Below are 25,604 nucleotides of genomic sequence, written 5' to 3'. Positions count from 1 at the left end.
ACTGAAAATGTTGTTGTGTTGTTTGATGTAAAACACCACATGACAACATAAAATGCATTATTATTACAGAGAATCAGTCAAATTATGCTACCTTCGGCCTATTGGCTACTTAGCTTGTTAATACCTTTCTCAAAATACAGCACTGCTCCTTTAAGACATAAAAAAAGCTCTTTACCTGACTCACTTTTTAAAGATGTCTAGAAATGTACACGTTTTGTGCTCTTGTAGGAAGAAACCACTCCCCCATTGTTGACTAGAAATTATCAATAACTGGGCTAATAACTCACTATCTAGCAAACTATATTAACAAAATGTGCACACATCACTACATGCACCTCTCGCCTTGATCTCAAAACAAGTGCATCTACTCATGACCGATCATGCTGTAAACACAGTCCAGTTCAAAAGAAATGGCACAGATCCATATATGGCAATGGTCTATTTGCATATAGGCCTACTGCAGCTCTGATGGTTTATGCCACACTGGTCTGTGTAAAGTATGGGCTGAGTAGTGCCTGTCAATGCAATAGAATCCTACTCCGATGAGTTCTGGCTACAACAAAATCTCTTGCATAGTTTGTTTTGTTCTGGTGTGTTGCATTGAAAGTGAAGAATATCACATTGATTCGATCGCAATTGCCACAGTACAGGGACACGTTGATAGTGTTAACAGGGAAAACTCTAGAACAGTGGGAACTCTAGAACCTTTTCTGAGTGAAGATCAATGTCATTTGAGGTAGGCTATATGATAACAAATATAATAGACCCATTGTTTTATTTATGTGAAGCACATCTGATTGAGCATACATGTAAATCATTAGCTTTTTATTTTACTGGGCTGATGGTGCCTGCATCAAATGGTCAGTCTCAGCAGAGGGAGAGAGCAGCAGACTGAGGGTCAGTCTCAGCAGAGGGAGAGAGCAGCAGACTGAGGGTCAGTCTCAGCAGAGGGAGAGAGCAGCAGACTGAGGGTCAGTCTCAGCAGAGGTAGAGAGCAGCAGACTGAGGCTCCATCTCAGCAGAGGGAGAGAGCAGCAGACTGAGGGTCAGTCTCAGCGGAGGGAGAGAGCAGCAGACTGAGGCTCCATCTCAGCAGAGGGAGAGAGCAGCAGACTGAGGGTCCGTCTCAGCAGAGGGAGAGAGCAGCAGACTGAGGGTCCGTCTCAGCAGAGGGAGAGAGCAGCAGACTGAGGGTCCGTCTCAGCAGAGGGAGAGAGCAGCAGACTGAGGGTCAGTCTCAGAGGAGGGAGAGAGCAGCAGACTGAGGGTCCGTCTCAGCAGAGGGAGAGAGCAGCAGACTGAGGGTCCGTCTCAGCAGAGGGAGAGAGCAGCAGACTGAGGCTCCATCTCTCAACCTCCCTCCGCTCTCCCTTTCCTCCGCTGACACTGACCAAAAAGGTACACAAGGTCTTCCAGCTGATTGCGAAACTCGAGTCGCACCGTATTATTTCAGCCTCATTTATTAATTTTTTTTAACCTTTATTTAACTAGGCAAATCAGTTAAGAACAAATTCTTATTTACAATGGCGACCTAGGAACAGTGGGTTAACTGCCTTGTTCAGGGGCCGAAAAACAGATTTTTTTCCCTTATCAACTCGGGGAGTCGATCTTGCAACCTCTCAGTTACTAGTCCAACGCTCTAACCACTAAGCTACCCTGCCACCCCACAAATTGTAGTTGATACTCTTATGAACAAGTGAAATATTAATAAAGACCCATCAATAATAACACAAGCCTGATGATACACGTTCCTACAGGAAGAACGTTCAACACTTTTATAAGCCGTAAAGAGCTGAGTAAGAACTTAAACATGAAGTCACTCATAAAAAACAACAGCACTTTGCTGTATTCGTTGACAGTCTCTCTAGTCATGGTTTTAAATGTTTTGAAATCAGTATCAAGTTTGCTGTAACTTTTTTTTTATGCCTGCTACGTTACTGCAGACATGGTCATCTGAGCCATCCGATTGGCCAGCGGTAGGCCTATAGTACACTTGATTTGCTCTCTGGGCCTGCCAGGAAGGCAGAATTTGTAACTTCAGTCACATGGAATGGTTCAAAATGGCAACAGTTGCCCACCCGACACGCAGGATGGCTGAATCACCTACTGCCAACAACAACAATAAAAAAAATAGCAAGACAAGGCTTTATCGTTGTTTTTTTTACAGAAATGTTTGGCGATCGACTAGGAATGCCTTGGAGATCATAAGAAACTAGCTACCTGGTATACAGAAAATACCCGAGCTCTGAAGCAAGCTACCAGAAAATTAGAACGGAAATGGCACCACACCAAACTGGAAGTCTTCCGATTAGCTTGGAAAGACAGTACCGAGCAGTATCGAAGAGCCCTCACTGCTGCTCGATCATCCTATTTTTCCAACTTAATTGAGAAAAATAAGAACAATCCGAAATTTATTTTTGATACCGTCGCAAAGCTAACTAAAAAGCAGCATAACCCAAGTGAGGATGGCTTTCACTTCAGCAGTAAGGAAAAGATCATTAGAAAGCAAATTACGGACTCCTCTTTAAATCTGCGTATTCCTCCAAAGCTCAGTTGTCCTGAGTCTGCACAACTCTGCCAGGACCTAGGATCAAGAGAGACACTCAAGTGTTTTAGTACTATATCTCTTGACACAATGATGAAAATAATCATGGCCTCTAACCCTTCAAGCTGCATACTGGACCCTATTCCAACTAAACTACTGAAAGAGCTGCTTCCTGTGCTTGGCCCTCCTATGTTGAGCAGGCTACCCTGGGCGGCAGGGAAGCCTAGTGGTTAGAGCATTGCACTACCAACCGGAAGGTTGCAAGTTCAAACCCCTGAGCTGACAAGGTACAAATCTGTCGTTCTGCCCCTGAACAGTCAGTTAACCCACTGTTCCTAGGCTGTCATTGAAAATAAGAATTAGTTCTTAACTGACTTGCCTAGTTAAATAAAGGTAAAATAAACGGCTCTCTATCCACTGGATGTGTACCAAACTCACTAAAAGTGGCAGTAATAAAGCCAAACCTTGACCCAGAAAATATTTTAAAAACTAAATCGGCCTATATCGAATCTTCCATTCCTCTCAAAAAAAAATGAAAAGGCTGTTGCTGTCACTGCCTTCCTGAAGACAACAATGTATACGAAATGCTTGAGTCTGGTTTTAGACCCCATCATAGCACTAAGACTGCACTTGTGAAGGTGTTAAATGACCTTTTAATGGCGTCAGACCGAGGCTCTGCATCTGTCCTCGTGCTCCTAGACCTTAGTGCTGCTTTTGATTCCATCGATCACCACATTCTTTTGGAGAGATTGGAAACCCAAATTGGTCTACACGGACAAGTTCTGGCCTGGTTTAGATCTTATACGTCAGAAAGATATCAGTTTGTCTCTGTGAATGGTTTGTCCTCTGACAAATCAACTGTACATTTCGGTGTTCCTCAAGGTTCCGTTTTAGGACCACTATTGTTTTCACTATATATTTTACCTCTTGGGGATGTCATTCGAAAACATAATGTTAACTTTCACTGCTATGCGGACGACACAGCTGTACATTTCAATGAAACATGGTGAAGCCCAAAAATTGCCCTCGCTAGAAGCATGTGTTTCAGACATAAGTAAGTGGATGGCTGCAAACTTTCTACTTTTAAACTCGGACAAAACAGATGCTTGTTTTATGTCCCAAGAAAGAAAGAGATCTTCTGTTGAATCTGACAATTCATCTTGATAGTTGTACAGTCGTCTCAAATAAAACTGAAGGACCTCGGCGTTACTCTGGACCCTGATCTCACTTTTGACGAACATATCAAGACTGTTTCAAGGACAGCTTTTTTCCATCTACGTAACATTGCAAAAATCAGAAACTTTCTGTCCAAAAATTATGCAGAAAAATGTATCCGTGCTTTTGTTACTTCTAGGTTAGACTACTGCAATGCTCTACTTTCCGGCTACCCGGATAAAGCACTAAATAAACTTCAGTTAGTGCTAAATACGGCTGCTAGAATCCTGACTAGAACCAAAAAAAAATATCAAATTACTCCAGTGCTAGCCTCCCTACACTGGCTTCCTGTTAAGGCAAGGGCTGATTTCAAGGTTTTAATGCTAACCTACAAAGCATTACATGGGCTTGCTCCTACCTATCTCTCTGATTTGGTCCTGCCGTACATACCTACACGTACGCTACGGTCACAAGACGCAGGCCTCCTAATTGTCCCTAGAATTTCTAAGCAAAGGCTTTCTCCTATAGAGCTCAGTTTTTATGGAATGGTCTGCCTACCCATGTGAGAGACGCAGACTCGGTCTCAACCTTTAAGTCTTTACTGAAGACTCATCTCTTCAGTGGCTCATATGATTGAGTGTAGTCTGGCCCAGGAGTGTGAAGGTGAACGGAAAGGCTCTGGAGCAACGAACCGCCCTTGCTGTCTCTGCCTGGCCGGTTCCCCACTCTCCACTTGGATTCTCTGCCTCTAACCCTATTACAGGGGCTGAGTCACTGGCTTACTGGTGCTCTTTCAGCCGTCCCTAGGAGGGGTGCATCACTTGAGTGGGTTGAGTCACTGATGTGATCTTCCTGTCTGGGTTGGCGCCCTCCCTTGGGTTGTGCCGTGGCGGAGATCTTTGTGGGCTCGGCTCTACTCGGCCTTGTCTCAGGATGGTAAGTTGGTGGTTGAAGATATCCCTCTAGTGGTGTGGGGGCTGTGCTTTGGCAAAGTGGGTGGGGTTATATCATCAAATGGGGCCACAGTGTCTCCTGACCCCTCCTGTCTCAGCCTCCAGTATTTATGCTGCAGTAGTTTATGTGTCACAGGGCTGGGGTCAGTTTTTTTATATCTGGAGTACTTCTCCTGTCTTATCCGGTGTCCTGTGTGAATTTAAGTATGCTCTCTAATTCTCTCTTTCTTTCTTTCTCTCTCAGAGGACCTGAGCCCTAGGACCATGCCTCAGGACTACCTGTCATGATGACTCCTTGCTGTCCCCAATCCACCTGGCCCTGCTGCTGCTCCAGTTTTAACTGTTCTGCCTGCGGCTATGGAACCCTGACCTGTTCACCGGATGTGCTACCTGTCCCAGACCTGCTGTTTTCAACTCTCTAGAGACAGCAGGAGCGGTAGAGACACTCTTAATGATCGGCTATGAAAAGCCAACTGACATTTACTCTTGAGGTGCTGACTTGCTGCACCCTCGACAACTACTGTGATTATTATTATTTGACCATGCTGGTTATTTATGAACATTTGAACATCTTGGCCATGTTCTGTTATAATCTTCACCCGGCACAGCCAGAAGACGACTGGCCACCCCTCATAGCCTGGTTCCTCTTTAGGTTTCTTCCTAGGTTTTGGCCTTTCTAGGGAGTTTTTCCTAGCCACCGTGCTTCTACACCTGCATTGCTTGCTATTTGGGGTTTTAGGCTGGGTTTCTGTACAGCACTTTGAGATATCAGCTGATGTAAGGGCTATATAAATACATTTGATTTGGAGATGGACCAGTGGATCGTGATCGACTAGGAATGCCTCGGAGACGGACCAGTGGATCGTGATTGACCAGTTGGTGACCATTGCTCTAGAAAGTGGAGTTAAGTTCAGTCTCCTGCTTACCTCTGTGGGCTGAAATTTCGGCGCTGAGCTGTAGTCTTGGGGCTACTGCACCCGTGTCCGCACACGCTCAGTTTAGAGGGAATATTGTTCACAAGCTAATATTGTCACCCACAGACTATTCTTGATTTAATCTTGTCCTTACATATACTAAATAATGTGTGTTAGAATAGACCATTGTCATACAGCGGTATCGAAACAGGGGGAAAATACATGTCATCTATGCACTTAAATATCAACTGGAGGACGCTTTTCATGCCAGCCAGGTAGACTATACTCCTGTTGTAAAGAGAAGCAATGTGCTTCATATTAAGAAGGTTGAGAAATTTAGTAGGCCTAGCCTATAGAAAGCTGATGGGATACTCCTCTTTTTAGTAGAGGCCATCACTCTGTTTTCCCACACAATTGCATAACCTATAGAAATGTTGCGCAACATGAGCTCAAGGGGTCTTATGAAGTGTTTGATTAGATTTTCTATTCCATTTGCATTGATATCAGAGTGATTAGAGGGACAATAGAGTGCTGAGTACTCCAGGCAGGTAACAAGTTTGGTAGGCTGCTAATGACCATCAGCAGCATCAGAGCTTGGAGAAGACTAATTACTGTGACTAAATAGTCACGTGGAATTTGACTGCCTTCATGACTCGTGACTGCTGGTGTTGTAGTAATACGGTCACCGTAACAGCCCTACCTCTGACCACCGTAACGTTCTACAAGGCGCTTGGTAGTTAAGACTAACGTTCTACAAGGCGCTCGGTAGTTAAGACTAACGTTCTACAAGGCGCTTGGTAGTTAAGACTAACGTTCTACAAGGCGCTTGGTAGTTAAGACTAACGTTCTACAAGGCGCTTGGTAGTTAAGACTAACGTTCTACAAGGGGCTCGGTAGTTAAGACTAACGTTCTACAAGGGGCTCGGTAGTTAAGACTAACGTTCTACAAGGCGCTTGGTAGTTAAGATTAACGTTCTACAAGGGGCTCGGTAGTTAAGACTAACGTTCTACAAGGGGCTCGGTAGTTAAGACTAACTAACGTTCTACAAGGCGCTTGGTAGTTAAGACTAACGTTCTACAAGGCGCTTGGCAGTTAAGACTAACGTTCTACAAGGGGCTCGGCACTTAAGACATGTCCGTGCTCTGAACTCAGTAATAAGTTTTATCCTGCTTACCATATAGAGACTCAGCAGGATCTCACGGTGCACACAGCTGAGTACGTGCCTACATGGGCAGAGCAGCTGCGTTATAAGGAGGGGCTGTGAGGGTCAGTTGCCCACCCAACCCAACCCACCATTCCATACCACATACACACACCCACACACACTGCTGGGGAGAGGGAATGTGGTGTGTAGCAGTGTACACCGACACAACAGGACAGAAATGTGAGGAACATGAAGGTTCAGTTAATATTTTATTACAGCTCACCGGTTAACAGTAGGTCTTCATCTCAGTGTTGAAACAGTTTCATGTGATTCCATCATGCTGAAACAGCCTACAACACACATCACCACCGTTAGCGCTATACACACATCACCACCGTTAGCGCTATACACACATCACCACCGTTAGCGCTATACACACATCACCACCGTTAGCGCTATACACACATCACCACCGTTAGCGCTATACACACATCACCATCGTTAGCGCTATACACACATCACCATCGTTAACGCTATAAACACATCGTCACCTTAATTTATGCTTTTAAAAACCTCTCGTCGTTGAGTAACAAAAAGCTATAAAAAAAAAAACATTTCTATAAAAAAAGAAAGAAAAGGAAGGAATAAGTCAAAATAAAAACAAACCCTGACAGTGTCGTTGAGTGAAGGAGAAACAGAAAGGAGGTTGAACCCTGAACTATAACCTCTGTGACCTGGTCCATACAACATGCACCTGATGCATACATGTCGTCTGTGTGTGTAGTGACAGCACCATTTACACAATGTGTGTGTCTAAGAGTATCAGCAGTGTCCGTGATCTGAGAGTGAGAGACTGAGCTGCACTGCCTGACCTCATGCTAAATGTATAACCACATTACAGATACATATTTCACACAGAAACACAAAGAATTTGAAAAGAAAAATCAAACATGGACTATTTGAAATGTTGCTATTTTTTGTAAAAACCTTTTTGAGTGCAATGTTTACTGTTAAATTCAAATCGTTTTTTTGTTGTTGTTGATGTTTTGCCTTCTCACTTTTGTTTAATATTTCTCACTTGTAAACATGTTTCCCGTGCCAATATAGCCCCTTGAGAGCGAGAATGTCTTTTAAATCAGCCTCCACCATCTCAGGATGTAGAAATGTATTGTGTAGAACAAACACGGTCAGGTCTGTTATGTAGAACAGGGAGTCGTTCCAGCTCTAGTTAATCTATTTCTATCTGCAACGTTCTGAACGCTTCACGTCAATGATAAAGCCCTGGAGCTGACAGAGAGTATGTCGTCACTCTTCTGTCTCCTTTAACCTATCCTACTGCCCCTCTTCTGTCTCCTTTAACCTCTCCTACTGCCCCTCCCCAACAACACCATGGCAACCACGGCAGGCTCCATAGCGACCATTGAGTGACAGGGAGGTGTGGCATGTGCTACTTCTTTCCTCTCGCCTTTCAGTGTAACCTCCCTCCCCCCCAGGCTGCTTCCTACATGTAACATCCTTCCCTCCCCAGGCTACTGTAAACGACAGAGATATACCCACATTAGTGTTAAAGAGCCGCACTCTCCCTCTCCCCCCCCCGCCACATACCAACAGGGAGCGATAACGAGAGATAAACAACTCTGGACACAATGATTTAATAAACATTGTGATTTAGCAGAGAGATAGCCCAGTCTCTGGCTCAGCTCAATGATCTAACGAGGTGGTCTGTGATGAAAGATATTTTTCTGTGCAGGAGTGTAGGTGCAGAGAGGTTCCTATCTCTTCAGAAGGACCTGTCTCATCAACATGTAGGAGCAGAGAGGTTCCTGTCTCATCAACATGTAGGAGCAGAGAGGTTCCTGTCTCATCAACATGTAGGAGCAGAGAGGTCCGTGTCTCCTCAGAGGTTCCTGTCTCATCAACATGTAGGAGCAGAGAGGTTCCTGTCTCATCAACATGTAGGAGCAGAGAGGTTCCTGTCTCATCAACATGTAGGAGCAGAGAGGTCCGTGTCTCCTCAGAAGGACCTGTCTCATCAACATGATTCAATGATTTTTATAAGCTGGTTGTTGCTACATGATCCAACAGATCTCCTTTAGCCCTTATATATATATATATATATATATATATAGACACTACACCGTACAAACAAGGGCAGACATATGTGTGTGTGTGTACACACGTTTTAGTTGTTGTCCTAGCACAACATAATCAAAGCTCGATGAGTTGGTTATTTGAGTCAGCTGTGTCGTGCTAGGACAACAACCAAAACGTGTACCCAAGAGGGGCCCCGGGACCGAGTTTGAGAAACCTGCTGTACAGCAAAACACACTGGAGATGAAAACAGCTGATCCTGGCTGATTAAACCCATATAATAACATGTAGAACAGCTATGACCTCTAGGACCCTGGAGCTCCAAGCCAGCGCCACTGTTCTCCTCTCATCAGGGTCTAGACCTGGGACACCAGGTGGGTGATTCTCCTCTCATCAGGGTCTAGACCTGGGACACCAGGTGGGTGATTCCCCTCTAATCAGGGCCTAATTTAGACCTGGGACACCAGGTGGGTGATTCCCCTCTAATCAGGGACTGGTTTAGACCCGGGACACCAGGTGGGTGATTCCCCTCTAATCAGGGCCTAATTTAGACCTGGGACACCAGGTGGGTGATTCCCCTCTAATCAGGGCCTAATTTAGACCTGGGACACCAGGTGGGTGATTCCCCTCATCAGGGACTGGTCTAGACCTGTAATGAATGATGAGGTAGGAGAGCAGCAGGGCCAGAGCTGCTCTAAGGTGTCTATGTAGTAATCACTGAGTCAGTTAACCTGCTGTAAACACCTTTATATAGTCTGTCCAACGGCCGTTCATCAGATACAATTCTAAATCAACACCTGGAGTGTCCACACGTTCCAAAATAATTAAAAACACAGAAAACCAAAAGAGAAAAGAACAACCCAACTAATTTAAAACCTCCTGGTTCTGTCCCTCTCTCCATCTGTCTATGAGACCAGTTTGGGCAGCACGGTGCGGAGGGGTATGGACCCTGCTGAGTCTCCCATCATGTTGGCTCTCAGTTTGTGATTTGCCGCTGTGCCGCTCCCTCCTTTAGCCGGCAGGATGGATGGGAAGGAGGTAGAGTGGTGTTCTGTCGCTCCCTTCCTCTCCCCAGCGGCGAGGGCCAGGGGCTTAGGCAGGCGTCGGTAGAGCCAGGGGTGTCTGAGGGCCTGACTAGGGGTCAGTCTGCTGGAAGGGTCCCAGTCTAGACACCTCTTAATAAAGTCTGTAAAGGTGAGATCTTCACATCCCTTCAGGGCCGCGCTCCACTCTTTACTGGCAGGGGGACCCCGGAGCTTCCCCCTGCGCGAGCGGGAGCCCGTGAACACCGTGGCCCCACTGGGCAAGGTGTTAGCCCCGCAGTAGCGCGGGTGGCCCTTGGAGGAGATGAAGTTCTTAGCCCTCTTGGCTTGCTCCAGCAGCTTGGTAGGGGGCATGCCCAGTAGCTCCATGACACAGGCCAGCTGGTCCCCCTCGTCCTCGCCTGGGAACATGGGATACCCTGTCAGCAGCTCAGCCAGGATACAGCCAAATGACCACATATCAATGGGGAGACCGTAGCGTGACCCCAGGATGACCTCAGGGGCACGGTAGAAGCGGGACTGGATGTACGTGTAGACACGCTGGTGATGGAAACATGACGAACCAAAGTCTATCACCTGGACAGAGAGACCGAGTCAGACACAGAAATAGCAAGGCAAGGAGAAAATCCTGTGTGTGTGTTTCTTTCTGTGTCTGTGTGTAGTGTGTGTTCCTGTGTGTGTAGTGTTTTCCTGTTTATGTAGTGTGTGTTCCTGTGTGTAGTGTGTGTGTGTGTAGTGTGTGTGTAGTGTGTGTAGTGTGTGTGTAGTGTGTAGTAGTGTGTGTGTGTGTAGTGTGTGTGTAGTGTGTGTGTAGTGTGTAGTGTGTGTGTGTAGTGTGTAGTGTATATAGTGTGTGTGTAGTCGTCCCATCCTCACCTTGATTCCACTCCGTCCCTGCTGTTTCAGCAGTATATTCTCCGTGTGTAGTGTGTGTGTAGTGTGTGTGTGTAGTAGTGTGTGTGTAGTGTATAGTGTGTAGTGTGTAGTGTGTGTGTGTAGTGTGTGTATAGTGTGTGTGTGTAGTGTGTATAGTGTGTAGTAGTGTGTAGTAGTGTGTAATGTGTGTGTAGTGTGTGTGTAGTGTGTAGTAGTGTGTAGTAGTGTGTAGTAGTGTGTGTAGTGTGTAATGTGTGTGTAGTGTGTGTGTAGTGTGTAGTAGTGTGTAGTAGTGTGTAATGTGTGTGTAGTGTGTGTGTAGTGTGTAGTAGTGTGTAGTAGTGTGTAGTAGTGTGTAATGTGTGTGTAGTGTGTGTGTAGTGTGTAGTAGTGTGTAGTAGTGTGTAGTAGTGTGTAATGTGTGTGTAGTGTGTGTGTAGTGTATATAGTGTGTGTGTAGTCGTCCCATCCTCACCTTGATTCCACTCCGTCCCTGCTGTTTCAGCAGTATATTCTCCGTGTGTAGTGTGTGTGTAGTGTGTGTGTGTAGTAGTGTGTGTGTAGTGTATAGTGTGTAGTGTGTGTGTGTAGTGTGTGTATAGTGTGTGTGTGTAGTGTGTATAGTGTGTAGTAGTGTGTAGTAGTGTGTAATGTGTGTGTAGTGTGTGTGTAGTGTGTAGTAGTGTGTAGTAGTGTGTAGTAGTGTGTAGTAGTGTGTGTAGTGTGTGTAGTGTGTGTGTAGTGTGTGTGTAGTGTGTAGTAGTGTGTAGTAGTGTGTAATGTGTGTGTAGTGTGTGTGTAGTGTGTAGTAGTGTGTAGTAGTGTGTAGTAGTGTGTAATGTGTGTGTAGTGTGTGTGTAGTGTGTAGTAGTGTGTAGTAGTGTGTAGTAGTGTGTGTAGTGTGTGTAGTGTGTGTGGTGTGTGTGTGGTGTGTGTGGTGTGTGTGTAGTGTGTGTGTATAGTGTGTAGTAGTGTGTGTGTGTAGTGTGTAGTGTGTGTGTGTAGTGTGTGTGTGTGTGTGTGTGTAGTGTGTGTAGTGGTGTGTGTAGTGTGTGTATAGTGTGTGTGTAGTGTGTAGTAGTGTGTGTGTGTAGTGTGTAGTAGTGTGTGTGTGTAGTAGTGTGTGTGTGTAGTAGTGTGTGTGTGTAGTGTGTATAGTGTGTAGTAGTGTGTGTGTAGTGTGTGTGTGTAGTGTGTGTAGTGTGTAGTAGTGTATAGTGTGTAGTGTGTGTGTGTAGTGTGTGTGTGTAGTGTGTGTGTGTAGTGTGTAGTGTATATAGTGTGTGTGTAGTGTGTGTATAGTCGTCCCATCCTCACCTTGATTCCACTCCGTCCCTGCTGTTTCAGCAGTATATTCTCCGTGTGTAGTGTGTGTAGTGTGTGTGTAGTGTGTGTGTGTAGTGTGTGTAGTGTGTAGTAGTGTATAGTGTGTAGTGTGTGTGTAGTGTGTAGTGTGTGTGTGTAGTGTGTGTGTAGTGTATAGTGTGTGTAGTGTGTGTGTGTAGTGTGCGTATAGTCGTCCCATCCTCACCTTGATTCCACTCCGTCCCTGCTGTTTCAGCAGTATATTCTCCGTGTGTAGTGTGTGTGTAGTGTGTGTGTAGTGTGTGTGTGTAGTGTGTGTAGTGTGTAGTAGTGTATAGTGTGTGTAGTGTGTGTAGTGTGTAGTAGTGTGTAGTAGTGTGTGTGTGTGTAATGTGTGTGTAGTGTGTGTATAGTGTATAGTGTGTAGTGTGTGTGTGTAGTGTGTGTGTAGTGTGTAGTGTGTAGTGTGTAGTAGTGTGTGTGTAGTCGTCCCATCCTCACCTTGATTCCACTCCGTCCCTGCTGTTTCAGCAGTATATTCTCCGTGTGTAGTGTGTGTGTAGTGTGTGTGTAGTGTGTGTGTGTAGTAGTGTGTGTGTTGTGTATAGTGTGTAGTGTGTGTGTGTAGTGTGTGTATAGTGTGTGTGTGTAGTGTGTATAGTGTGTAGTGTGTAGTGTGTGTGTAGTGTGTGTAGTGTGTGTGTAGTGTGTGTGTAGTGTGTGTGTGTAGTAGTGTGTGTGTAGTGTATAGTGTGTAGTGTGTGTGTGTAGTGTGTGTATAGTGTATAGTGTGTAGTGTGTGTGTGTAGTGTGTAGTGTATATAGTGTGTGTGTAGTCGTCCCATCCTCACCTTGATTCCACTCCGTCCCTGCTGTTTCAGCAGTATATTCTCTGTGTGTAGTGTGTAGTGTGTGTAGTGTGTGTAGTGTGTGTAGTGTGTGTAGTGTGTATAGTGTGTGTATAGTCGTCCCATCCTCACCTTGATTCCACTCCGTCCCTGCTGTTTCAGCAGTATATTCTCCGGCTTCAGGTCACAGTGGATGATCCGGTGTCGGTTCAAAGCCTCCAAACACTGCAGGATGCTGTGGGCAAACTTCCTGACCAGCGGCAGACTGAAGCCCTGGAACTTATTCCTCTTGATCAGCTCATACAGGTTCATGCTGAGCAGTTCAAAGGTCATGCAGATGTGGTTTCTGAAGGTGAAGTGTTCTAGCATGTGGACGGCGTTCATGGTTCCGGAGCGGTCCTGCTTACGGAGGTGTTCGAGGATACGGATTTCTTCCTGGGCTTGGCGGTGGAAACGCTTCTCGTTACGGACCATCTTCAGAGCCAGGTGCTGCTGCAGCTTGTGGTCGTACACCTTCGCCACCTGGTCATCAGATCAATATTTATATTTATATATGTCAATACGTCAGTTATCCCATCAATACATCTATCGGGTAATCAATCAAAAACCCAACCAATAGGCTGTTGTAGCACCTTGAGGGGACTAGGGTTAGGGTTCATGGGTTAAGGGTCAGGTTGCATAAAACCTCTTAAGTGTTTCACTTGTAGTTTGATACCAAGGAGATCACTGATTAGTAAGGAACTCCCCTCACCTGGTTGTCTAGGTCTCAGTAAGGAACTCCCCTCACCTGGTTGTCTAGGTCTCAGTAAGGAACTCCCCTCACCTGGTTGTCAAAGGTCTCAGTAAGCAACTCCCCTCACCTGGTTGTCTAGGTCTCAGTAAGGAACTCCCCTCACCTGGTTGTCTAGGTCTCAGTAAGGAACTCCCCTCACCTGGTTGTCTAGGTCTCAGTAAGCAACTCCCCTCACCTGGTTGTCTAGGTCTCAGTAAAGAACTCCCCTCACCTGGTTGTCCAGGTCTCAGTAAGGAACTCCCCTCACCTGGTTGTCCAGGTCTCAGTAAGGAACTCCCCTCACCTGGTTGTCCAGGTCTCAGTAAGGAACTCCCCTCACCTGGTTGACTAGGTCGCAGTAAGGAACTCCCCTCACCTGGTTGTCTAGGTCTCAGTAAGGAACTCCCCTCACCTGGTTGTCTAGGTCTCAGTAAGGAACTCCCCTCACCTGGTTGTCCAGGTCTCAGTAAGGAACTCCCCTCACCTGGTTGTCCAGGTCTCAGTAAGGAACTCCCCTCACCTGGTTGTCCAGGTCTCAGTAAAGAACTCCCCTCACCTGGTTGTCTAGGTCTCAGTAAAGAACTCCCCTCACCTGGTTGTCCAGGTCTCAGTAAGGAACTCCCCTCACCTGGTTGTCTAGGTCTCAGTAAGGAACTCCCCTCACCTGGTTGTCCAGGTCTCAGTAAGGAACTCCCCTCACCTGGTTGTCCAGGTCTCAGTAAGGAACTCCCCTCACCTGGTTGTCTAGGTCTCAGTAAGGAACTCCCCTCACCTGGTTGTCCAGGTCTCAGTAAGGAACACCCCTCACCTGGTTGTCTAGGTCTCAGTAAGGAACTCCCCTCACCTGGTTGTCTAGGTCTCAGTAAGGAACTCTCCTCACCTAGTTGTCTAGGTCTTAATTGAAAGGAAAAACAAAAACCAGCAGACACTAGGCCCTCCATGGAATGAGTTTGACACCTGTGCTTTAAGGAATCATTTCCCCTTGTTTAATTGTTTAAGGGTGTTACTAACATTTCCCCAGGTAAGGGCACAATTTAAGGGTTTTACGGTAGTTTGAAGGCAAGTACTGCAGAAAGAGTCTCTGGTTACCATGGAGACGACCTGGTTCATTGACAAAGTCTCCCCAAAGAGATTGCCTTTATTTTGGGAGATCACAAAACATAACTTCTATATTCAAGACAGGAGAAACAAATTGATTCAGAAGATAAAACAATTTTCTTGTAGTTGCTTTTCCTCAACTTGTTTTTATTCCTTTCTAGTACATGAAGCTAGCTCACAGAGTAGCTAACTAGCCAGCTAGCTCACGGAGTAGCTAACTAGCCAGCTAGCTCACAGAGTAGCTAACTAGCCAGCTAGCTCACAGAGTAGCTAACTAGCCAGCTAACTCTAGCTAGCTAGCTCACAGAGTAGCTATAGCTAACTAGCCAGCTAGCTCACAGAGTAGCTATAGCTAACTATCCTGCTAGCTCACAGAGTAGCTATAGCTAACTAGCCTGCTAGCTCACAGAGTAGCTATAGCTAACTAGCCAGCTAGCTCACAAAGTAGCTATAGCTAACTACCCAGCATTGATTGTGCACTTTTCATTGAATAGCTAAGTAGCTAGCTGGTTGATATTTTCCTTTTGTAAACAGAGCAGATGAAAGCAACATTCACCTACACAAATGCAGTTTACATTGATATCCATACTGAATGAAGCCGTTAAGGGACCTCATGGGCCTTTTGCCTCTTGGTAGGCCATCATTGTAAATAACAATTTGATCTTAACTGACTTGCCTAGTTAAATAAAGGTTAAATAATCAAAAATATAAAAATGTTTCACTTAATTTAAGGGGGAAATAAAAAGTTTGGTGCAACTAATTAAGTTAAGGAAACATTAAGAGAAAAGATGAGGGGGAAATTAACTGGGTCCAGGGGTCAGAGGTTAAAGCGTTACCTGTCCGAAGCTGCCCTTGCCGATGACTTTGAGGAACTCGTATCTGAAGGCCAGGTGATCGTGGGGTACATGGATGTACCCGCCCTGCTCGTCATCAAAACCCCCATTGTTGTTGCCCCCAGCGACTGCAGGACGCTTCTTAGCGTTGGGACCCAGGAAATACACCTGTTGGAACCATAATATCATTAACAAATTAATCACAGAATTGTTTTAATGTAACAAAATACATGTTTGTATGTGTGTGTGTGTTTGTCGGTGTCTCAGTGTGTGTGTGTGTGTGTGTGTTTGTTTGTCGGTGTCTCAGTGTGTGTGTGTGTGTGTGTTTGTGTGTGTGCACGTGTGCTTGTCTCAGGAGGCTGAAGAAATTTGGCTTGGCACCTAAAACTTTTACAGATGCACAATCGAGAGCATCCTGTCGGGCTGTATCACCGTCTGGTGCGGCAACTTCTCTGCCCACAATCGTAAGGCTCTCCCAGAGGGTAGTGAGGTCTGCACAATGCATCACCGGGGGCAAACTACCTGCCCTCCAGGACACCTACACCACCCGATGTCATCTTTATTTAACCAGGCAAGTCAGTTAAGAACACATTCTCATTTTCAAATACGGCCTAGGAACGGTGGGTTAACTGCCTCGTTCAGGGGCAGAACAACAGATTTCCACCGTGTCAGCTCGGAGGATCCAATATTGCAACCTTACAGTTAACTAGTCCAACGCTATAACCACATGTCTCTCGTTGCACTCCACGAGGAGACTGCCTGTTACGCGAATGCAGTAAGCCAAGGTAAGTTGCTAGCTAGCATTAAACTTATCTTATAAAAAACAATCAATCATAATCACTAGTTAACTACACATGGTTGATGATATTACTAGTTTATCTAGCGTGGCCTGCGTTGCATATAATCTGACTGAGCGGTGGTTGGCAGCAGCAGGCTCGTAAGCATTCATTCAAACAGCACTTTCGTGCATTTTGCCAGCAGCTCTTCGCAATGCTTCAAGCATTGCGCTGTTTATGACTTCAAGCCTATCAACTCCCGAGATGAGGCTGGTGTAACCGATGTGAAATGGCTAGCTAGTTAGCGGGGTGCGCGCTAATAGCGTTTCAAACGTCACTCGCTCTGAGACTTGGAGTAGTTGTTCCCCTTGCTCTGCATGGGTAACGCTGCTTTGAGGGTGGTTGTTGTTGTTGTGTTCCTGGTTCGAGCCCAGGGAGGAGCGAGGAGAGGGACAGAAGCTATACTGTTACATTGGCAATACTAAAGTGCATGTAAGAATAACCAATAGTCAAAGGTTAATGAAATACAAATGGTATAGAGAGAAATAGTCCTATAAATACTATATTAACTACAACCTAAAACCACTTTCCTTGGAATATTGAAGACTTGTTAAAAGGAACCACCAGCTTTCATTTGTTCTCACGTTCTGAACAAGGAACTGAAACATTAGCTTTATTACATGGCACATATTGCACTTTTACTTTCTTCTCCAACACTTTGTTTTTGTATTATTTAAACCAAATTGAACACGTTTCATTATTTATTTGAGGCTAAATTGATTTTTATTGATGTATTATATTAAGTTAAAATAAGTGTTCATTCAGTATTGTTGTAATTGTCATTATTACAAATAAAACAAATTTTTAAAAAAAATAGTCCGATTAATCGGTATCGGCTTTTTTTGGTCCTCCAATAATCGGTATCGGCGTTGAAAAATCATAATTGGTCGACCTCTAATGAAGAGTGTCACCGCACAGCTGGTTAATAGGTCTCTCCAGAGATGTTTGATTGGGTTCAAGTCCAGGCTCTGGCTGGGCCCCTCAAGGACATTCAGAGACTTTGCTTAGGGTCGTTGTCCTGTTGGAAGGTGAACCTTCGCTCCAGTCCGAGGTCCTGAGCGCTCTGGGGCAGGTTTTCATCAAGGATCTATCTGTCCTTTGCGCCATTCATCTTTACCTCGATCCTGACTAGTCTCCCGTTCCCTGACACTGAAAAACATCCCCACAGCATGATGCTGCCACCACCATGCTTCACAGTAGGAATGGTGCCAGGTTAACTCCAGACATGATGCTTGGCATTCAGGCCAAAGAGTTCCACACTTGGTTTCATCAGACCAGAGAATCTTGTTTCTCATGGTCTGAGAGTCTTTAGGTGACTTTTGGCAAACTCAATGGGCTTCCATCTGGCCACTCTACCAGAAATGCCTGATTGGTGGAGTGCTCCAGAAATGGTTGTCCTTCTGGAAGGTTCTCCCATCTCTACAGAGGAACTCTGGAACTCTATCAGAGTGACCATCAAGTTCTTGGTCACCTCCCTGACCAAGTCCCTTTTCCGCCCATTTCTCAGTTTTTCCGGCCAGCCAGCTCTAGGAAGAGTCTTGATGGTTCCAAACTTCTTCCATTTAAGAATGCCTAAGCTCAACTTCGAGTCTCATAGCAAAGGCTGTGAATACTCATTTAAATAAGTTTTACATTTTAACATTTTATAAATTTGCAAACATTTCTAAAAACCTGTTTTGGCTTTGTCATTAACGGGTATTGTATATATATTTTATTTGAATCCAGTTTAGAATAAGGCTGTAATGTAACAACATGTGGGTAAAGGGAAGGGGTCTGAATACTTTCTGAGTACAATGGTCACACTGTAGAGCGCTGGTGTGAATGTGTGTCTGTGAGTGAGTGTGTGTGTGTACCTCTGGGTAGGAGTGTATCTCAGTCTGTTCCAGGATAGTAAGTTGAGAGCGGTACTGTCTGAGGGCCTGTTCAGGAGTCAGGGGTCCCACCAGTTTGCCTCCCCAGGGTCCGGTACTCTCTGACGACCCTTTACTGGAGCCCGTACTGTCTGAGCTGCGTTCTTTAGACAGTCCAGACACCGGGGCGGGTTTACCGGTGGTCTGTCCGGCGGTGCGCTCTTTAGACAGCCCAGTCACCGGGGAGGGTTTACCGGTGGTCTGTCCGGTGGTGCTGTTGCCGTTGTGTGTTGTCGTGGTAATAGCATTGACCTTGCGGTTGTAGGTGGAGTCTTCGTACGGGTACTTGACTTTCAGCTGACCCCCACTAACACCGATCTGGTCCCGCATCACACCTGTCTTATTCACCTGGGGAAGGGAGAAGAGAGAGTTAAAGAGAAAGTGACAGAGAAAGAGAGAGGGGGAGAACCAGTGGAACAGGAACCAATTCCTGCCAGACAATGTTGTCCGGTAATAGGGTCAGGTGCAACAAAGAAAGACTCATCAGAGCTGTAGCTGGCTCAAAACAGAGGTGTAGCTGGCTCAAAACAGAGCTGTAGCTGGCTCAAAACAGAGGTGTAGCTGGCTCAAAACAGAGCTGTAGCTGGCTCAAAACAGAGCTGTAGCTGGCTCAAACGTTGTAGTGGTTTATTGGTTGTAATGGTGGTATTGAGGTTGCGCCTTGTGGTTATTTTTGTTTTATTTGTAATGTACATTTTTCTTCCTGTTAATCAAATAACACACAGCTCAGACACCCATACATACCCCACAAGACCTGCCATCAGGGGTCTCTTCAGACACCCATACATACCCCACAAGACCTGCCATCAGGGGTCTCTTCAGACACCCATACATACCCCACAAGACCTGCCATCAGGGGTCTCTTCAGACACCCATATATACCCCACAAGACCTGCCATCAGGGGTCTCTTCAGACACCCATACATACCCCACAAGACCTGCCACCAGGGGTCTCTTCAGTCACCCATATATACCCCACAAGACATGCCACCAGGGGTCTCTTCAGTCACCCATATATAACCCAGAAGACATGCCACCAGGGGTCTCTTCAGACACCCATACATACCCCACAAGACATGCCACCAGGGGTCTCTTCAGACACCCATACATACCACACAAGACATGCCATCAGGGGTCTCTTCAGACACCCATATATACCCCACAAGACATGCCACCAGGGGTCTCTTCAGACACCCATATATAAACCACAAGACATGCCTCCAGGGGTCTCTTCAGACACCCATATATAACTCACAAGACATCCAACCAGGGGTCTCTTCAGACACCCATACATACCCCACAAGACATGCCACTAGGGGTCTCTTCAGACACCCATACATACCCCACAAGACATGCCACTAGGGGTCTATTCACAGTCCCAAAGTACATTAAGCCAATGCACAGTATTACACAGAGCCATGATCGCATGGAACTCCCATCTCCAATTACTCAAGCAAACAGATAAATGACCTTTACAAACAGATTAAATAACATCTCATGGAACGGACCATGAGGGGACACAAACACACTAACATTATTCTGTTGTATTGTTAATATATTCTTGTATTTTAAAATTGGTCTGTTCTTGCCTATCACTGTTTTGTTTACTTGTCATGTTTTGTGTTTCTTGTGGATCCCAGGAAGAGTAGCTGCTGCTTCTGCAGATCAACGAGGACAAACACAAACTCTCCATGTGTCAGCTGTTATCAGACTGGGAGGGTAGAGACAGTTAGACAAGACACATGCACGGACTATAAAAACCTAGTTACATTTCAATCTGTCCCAGAAGTCTACCAAGAGATCTAACTCCCGAGTCTGGTTCAAACTTCCTCAAGCTCAACAGGGATAAAACAGAACTTCCTCAAGCTGAGAATGAGAACTTGTTATCAACTGGCCTACCTGGTTAAATAAAGGTGAAATAAATGAAAGCTCAACAGTGATAAAACAGAACTCCTCATAGGCACCAAATCCACCCTCGCCAAAGCTGAGAACCTCACCATTGACAACACCTCCACTGTTTCTCCCTCCCTCCACGCACACAACCTTGGTGTCACCCTGGACTCTCATTTGACCACCACATAAGATAGACCGTCAAATCCTCATTCTTCCACTTCCGCAACATTCAGATCAACTGTATTATCCCACCAGGGGGACATTCATTCATGTGCTTAAAAAAAAAAGACGGTACATAACACATGAAACACACAAAGAAAACATTCATTCAAAGCGCTATAGCTACACATTGAAAGTGAATGTGCAGTATACTGGAGGGACCAACAGACTATCTATTATACAGCCTGATGGCTGTTGGAATAAAATAGTCCCTATGTCTATCTGGTTGAATCTTCTATTGAACAAGTCTCTTTCCCCTTGTCTGGCTGCTGCTTTCAATCAGTTTTCAGTGATGAGTACTGTCCTGTAAAACACTTTCAAGTTCTACGAGGATGAGTTTTGAGTGAAGGGGGATGAATACTGTCCTGTAAAACACTTTCAAGTTCTACGAGGATGAGTTTTGAGTGAAGGGGGATGAATACTGTCCTGTAAAACACTTTCAAGTTCTACGAGGATGAGTTTTGAGTGAAGGGGGATGAGTACTGTCCTGTAAAACACTTTCAAGTTCTACGAGGATGAGTTTTGAGTGAAGGGGGATGAGTACTGTCCTGTAAAACACTTTCAAGTTCTACGAGGATGAGTTTTGAGTGAAGGGGGATGAGTACTGTCCTGTAAAACGCTTTCAAGTTCTACGAGGATGAGTTTTGAGTGAAGGGGGATGAGTACTGTCCTGTAAAACGCTTTCAAGTTCTACGAGGATGAGTTTTGAGTGAAGGGGGATGAGTACTGTCCTGTAAAACGCTTTCAAGTTTTACGAGGATGAGTTTTGAGTGAAGGGGGATGAGTACTGTCCTGTAAAACGCTTTCAAGTTCTACGAGGATGAGTTGAGTGAAGGGGGATGAGTACTGTCCTGTAAAACGCTTTCAAGTTCTACGAGGATGAGTTGAGTGAAGGGGGATGAGTACTGTCCTGTAAAACACTTTCAAGTTCTACGAGGATGAGTTTTGAGTGAAGGGGGATGAGTACGGTCCTGTAAAACACTTTCAAGTTCTACGAGGATGAGTTTTGAGTGAAGGGGGATGAGTACTGTCCTGTAAAACGCTTTCAAGTTTTACGAGGATGAGTTTTGAGTGAAGGGGGATGAGTACTGTCCTGTAAAACGCTTTCAAGTTCTACGAGGATGAGTTTTGAGTGAAGGGGGATGAGTACTGTCCTGTAAAACGCTTTCAAGTTCTACGAGGATGAGTTTTGAGTGAAGGGGGGTGAGTACTGTCCTGTGAAACGCTTTCAAGTTCTACGAGGATGAGTTTTGAGTGAAGGTGGATGAGTACTGTCCTGTAAAACGCTTTCAAGTTTTACGAGGATGAGTTTTGAGTGAAGGGGGATGAGTACTGTCCTGTAAAACGCTTTCAAGTTCTACGAGGATGAGTTTTGAGTGAAGGGGGATGAGTACTGTCCTGTAAAACGCTTTCAAGTTCTACGAGGATGAGTTTTGAGTGAAGGGGGATGAGTACTGTCCTGTAAAACGCTTTCAAGTTCTACGAGGATGAGTTTTGAGTGAAGGGGGATGAGTACTGTCCTGTAAAACGCTTTCAAGTTCTACGAGGATGAGTTTTGAGTGAAGGGGGATGAGTACTGTCCTGTAAAACGCTTTCAAGTTCTACGAGGATGAGTTTTGAGTGAAGGGGGATGAGTACTGTCCTGTAAAACGCTTTCAAGTTCTACGAGGATGAGTTTTGAGTGAAGGGGGATGAGTACTGTGTACAGGTTGGCGGCTGGTTCTTGTTCTATACCAATTTTTCTTTCCTGCCGCCTTAAGCAAGCCCTGAAGCTTGTTCTCGCATGTTTCTGAACACGCATATCAGACCAAAGGTCAGCACTCTCTGCAGGACAGGTTTTTAGAACATTTGTAAGATATGGCGGTCGACAATAAAATGGTTCAGTTTGCATAAAAAAAAAAGAACTCCTGCAATTTCTTTATCTTTGCAAAGGCACAGACAGAGGTTAGAGGAACAGGGGGGAGGGGCGCAGCTTAGAGGAACAGGGGGGAGGGGCGCAGCTTAGAGGAACAGGGGGGAGGGGCGCAGCTTAGAGGAACAGGGGGGAGGGGCGCAGCTTAGAGGAACAGGGGGGAGGGGCGCAGCTTAGAGGAACAGGGGGGAGGGGCGCAGCTTAGAGGAACAGGGGGGAGGGGCGCAGCTTAGAGGAACAGGGGGGAGGGGCGCAGCTTAGAGGAACAGGGGGGAGGGGCGCAGCTTAGAGGAACAGGGGGGAGGGGCGCAGCTTAGAGGAACAGGGGGGAGGGGCGCAGCTTAGAGGAACAGGGGGGAGGGGCGCAGCTTAGAGGAACAGGGGGGAGGGGCGCAGCTTAGAGGAACAGGGGGGAGGGGCGCAGCTTAGAGGAACAGGGGGGAGGGGCGCAGCTTAGAGGAACAGGGGGGAGGGGCGCAGCTTAGAGGAACAGGGGGGAGGGGCGCAGCTTAGAGGAACAGGGGGGAGGGGCGCAGCTTAGAGGAACAGGGGGGAGGGGCGCAGCTTAGAGGAACAGGGGGGAGGGGCGCAGCTTAGAGGAACAGGGGGGAGGGGCGCAGCTTAGAGGAACAGGGGGGAGGGGCGCAGCTTAGAGGAACAGGGGGGAGGGGCGCAGCTTAGAGGAACAGGGGGGAGGGGCGCAGCTTAGAGGAACAGGGGGGAGGGGCGCAGCTTAGAGGAACAGGGGGGAGGGGCGCAGCTTAGAGGAACAGGGGGGAGGGGCGCAGCTTAGAGGAACAGGGGGGAGGGGCGCAGCTTAGAGGAACAGGGGGGAGGGGCGCAGCTTAGAGGAACAGGGGGGAGGGGCGCAGCTTAGAGGAACAGGGGGGAGGGGCGCAGCTTAGAGGAACAGGGGGGAGGGGCGCAGCTTAGAGGAACAGGGGGGAGGGGCGCAGCTTAGAGGAACAGGGGGGAGGGGCGCAGCTTAGAGGAACAGGGGGGAGGGGCGCAGCTTAGAGGAACAGGGGGAGGGGCGCAGTTTAGAGGAACTGGGGGAGGGGCGCAGTTTAGAGGAACTGGGGGAGGGGCGCAGCTTAGAGGGACAGGGGGAGGGGCGCAGCTTAGAGGAACAGGGGGAGGGGTGCAGCTTAGAGGAACAGGGGGAGGGGTGCAGCTTAGAGGGAACAGGGGGAGGGGTGCAGCTTAGAGGAACGGGGGAGGGGTGCAGCTTAGAGGAACAGGGGGGAGGGGCGCAGCTTAGAGGAACAGGGGGGAGGGGCGCAGCTTAGAGGAACAGGGGGGAGGGGCGCAGCTTAGAGGAACAGGGGGGAGGGGCGCAGTTTAGAGGAACAGGGGGGAGGGGCGCAGCTTAGAGGAACAGGGGGGAGGGGCGCAGCTTAGAGGAACAGGGGGGAGGGGCGCAGCTTAGAGGAACAGGGTGGAGGGGCGCAGCTTAGAGGAACAGGGGGGAGGGGCGCAGCTTAGAGGAACAGGGGGGAGGGGCGCAGCTTAGAGGAACAGGGGGGAGGGGCGCAGCTTAGAGGAACAGGGGGGAGGGGCGCAGCTTAGAGGAACAGGGGGAGGGGCGCAGTTTAGAGGAACTGGGGGAGGGGCGCAGTTTAGAGGAACTGGGGGAGGGGCGCAGCTTAGAGGGACAGGGGGAGGGGCGCAGCTTAGAGGAACAGGGGGAGGGGTGCAGCTTAGAGGAACAGGGGGAGGGGTGCAGCTTAGAGGGAACAGGGGGAGGGGTGCAGCTTAGAGGAACGGGGGAGGGGCGCAGCTTAGAGGAACAGGGGGGAGGGGCGCAGCTTAGAGGAACAAGGGGGAGGGGGGCAGCTTAGAGGAACAGGGGGGAGGGGTGCCGCTTAGAGGAACAGGGTGGAGGGGTGCAGCTTAGAGGAACAGGGGGGAGGGGCGCAGCTTAGAGGAACAGGGGGGAGGGGCGCAGCTTAGAGGAACAGGGGGGAGGGGCGCAGCTTAGAGGAACAGGGGGGAGGGGCGCAGCTTAGAGGAACAGGGGGGAGGGGCGCAGCTTAGAGGAACAGGGGGGAGGGGCGCAGTTTAGAGGAACAGGGGGGAGGGGCGCAGCTTAGAGGAACAGGGGGGAGGGGCGCAGCTTAGAGGAACAGGGGGGAGGGGCGCAGCTTAGAGGAACAGGGTGGAGGGGCGCAGCTTAGAGGAACAGGGGGGAGGGGCGCAGCTTAGAGGAACAGGGGGGAGGGGCGCAGCTTAGAGGAACAGGGGGGAGGGGCGCAGCTTAGAGGAACAGGGGGGAGGGGCGCAGCTTAGAGGAACAGGGGGAGGGGCGCAGTTTAGAGGAACTGGGGGAGGGGCGCAGTTTAGAGGAACTGGGGGAGGGGCGCAGCTTAGAGGGACAGGGGGAGGGGCGCAGCTTAGAGGAACAGGGGGAGGGGTGCAGCTTAGAGGAACAGGGGGAGGGGTGCAGCTTAGAGGGAACAGGGGGAGGGGTGCAGCTTAGAGGAACGGGGGAGGGGTGCAGCTTAGAGGAACAGGGGGGAGGGGCGCAGCTTAGAGGAACAGGGGGGAGGGGCGCAGCTTAGAGGAACAGGGGGGAGGGGCGCAGCTTAGAGGAACAGGGGGGAGGGGCGCAGTTTAGAGGAACAGGGGGGAGGGGCGCAGCTTAGAGGAACAGGGGGGAGGGGCGCAGCTTAGAGGAACAGGGGGGAGGGGCGCAGCTTAGAGGAACAGGGTGGAGGGGCGCAGCTTAGAGGAACAGGGGGGAGGGGCGCAGCTTAGAGGAACAGGGGGGAGGGGCGCAGCTTAGAGGAACAGGGGGGAGGGGCGCAGCTTAGAGGAACAGGGGGGAGGGGCGCAGCTTAGAGGAACAGGGGGAGGGGCGCAGTTTAGAGGAACTGGGGGAGGGGCGCAGTTTAGAGGAACTGGGGGAGGGGCGCAGCTTAGAGGGACAGGGGGAGGGGCGCAGCTTAGAGGAACAGGGGGAGGGGTGCAGCTTAGAGGAACAGGGGGAGGGGTGCAGCTTAGAGGGAACAGGGGGAGGGGTGCAGCTTAGAGGAACGGGGGAGGGGTGCAGCTTAGAGGAACAGGGGGGAGGGGCGCAGCTTAGAGGAACAAGGGGGAGGGGGGCAGCTTAGAGGAACAGGGGGGAGGGGTGCCGCTTAGAGGAACAGGGTGGAGGGGTGCAGCTTAGAGGAACAGGGTGGAGGGGTGCAGCTTAGAGGAACAGGGTGGAGGGGTGCAGCTTAGAGGAACAGGGGGAGGGGTGCAGCTTAGAGGA

At 48.0% G+C, this 25,604-nt stretch overlaps 1 protein-coding gene across 1 annotated transcript in view; it reads right to left on the bottom strand.

Moving 5' to 3' along the window:
• Window positions 1-6,964: 6,964 nt before the first annotated feature.
• Window positions 6,965-25,604, bottom strand: part of LOC139413945 (dual specificity tyrosine-phosphorylation-regulated kinase 2-like) — a 36,329-nt gene continuing 17,689 nt past the window's right edge. Inside the window, exons 3-6 of the mRNA XM_071161836.1 lie at window positions 18,268-18,672; window positions 15,582-15,746; window positions 13,008-13,397; window positions 6,965-10,422 (exon numbers count right to left, since the gene is read on the bottom strand). Coding sequence (XP_071017937.1) covers window positions 9,709-10,422; window positions 13,008-13,397; window positions 15,582-15,746; window positions 18,268-18,672 — 1,674 coding nt within the window. The 3' untranslated portion in view covers window positions 6,965-9,708. The remainder of the gene's footprint in view (window positions 10,423-13,007; window positions 13,398-15,581; window positions 15,747-18,267; window positions 18,673-25,604) is intronic.

This window comes from Oncorhynchus clarkii, chromosome 7 (genome assembly GCF_045791955.1).
Source record: "Oncorhynchus clarkii lewisi isolate Uvic-CL-2024 chromosome 7, UVic_Ocla_1.0, whole genome shotgun sequence".
Taxonomy (NCBI): Eukaryota; Metazoa; Chordata; class Actinopteri; order Salmoniformes; family Salmonidae; genus Oncorhynchus; species Oncorhynchus clarkii.
Note: the sequence above shows the minus strand (reverse complement) of the source record. Positions and strands in the feature narration are given on the sequence as shown.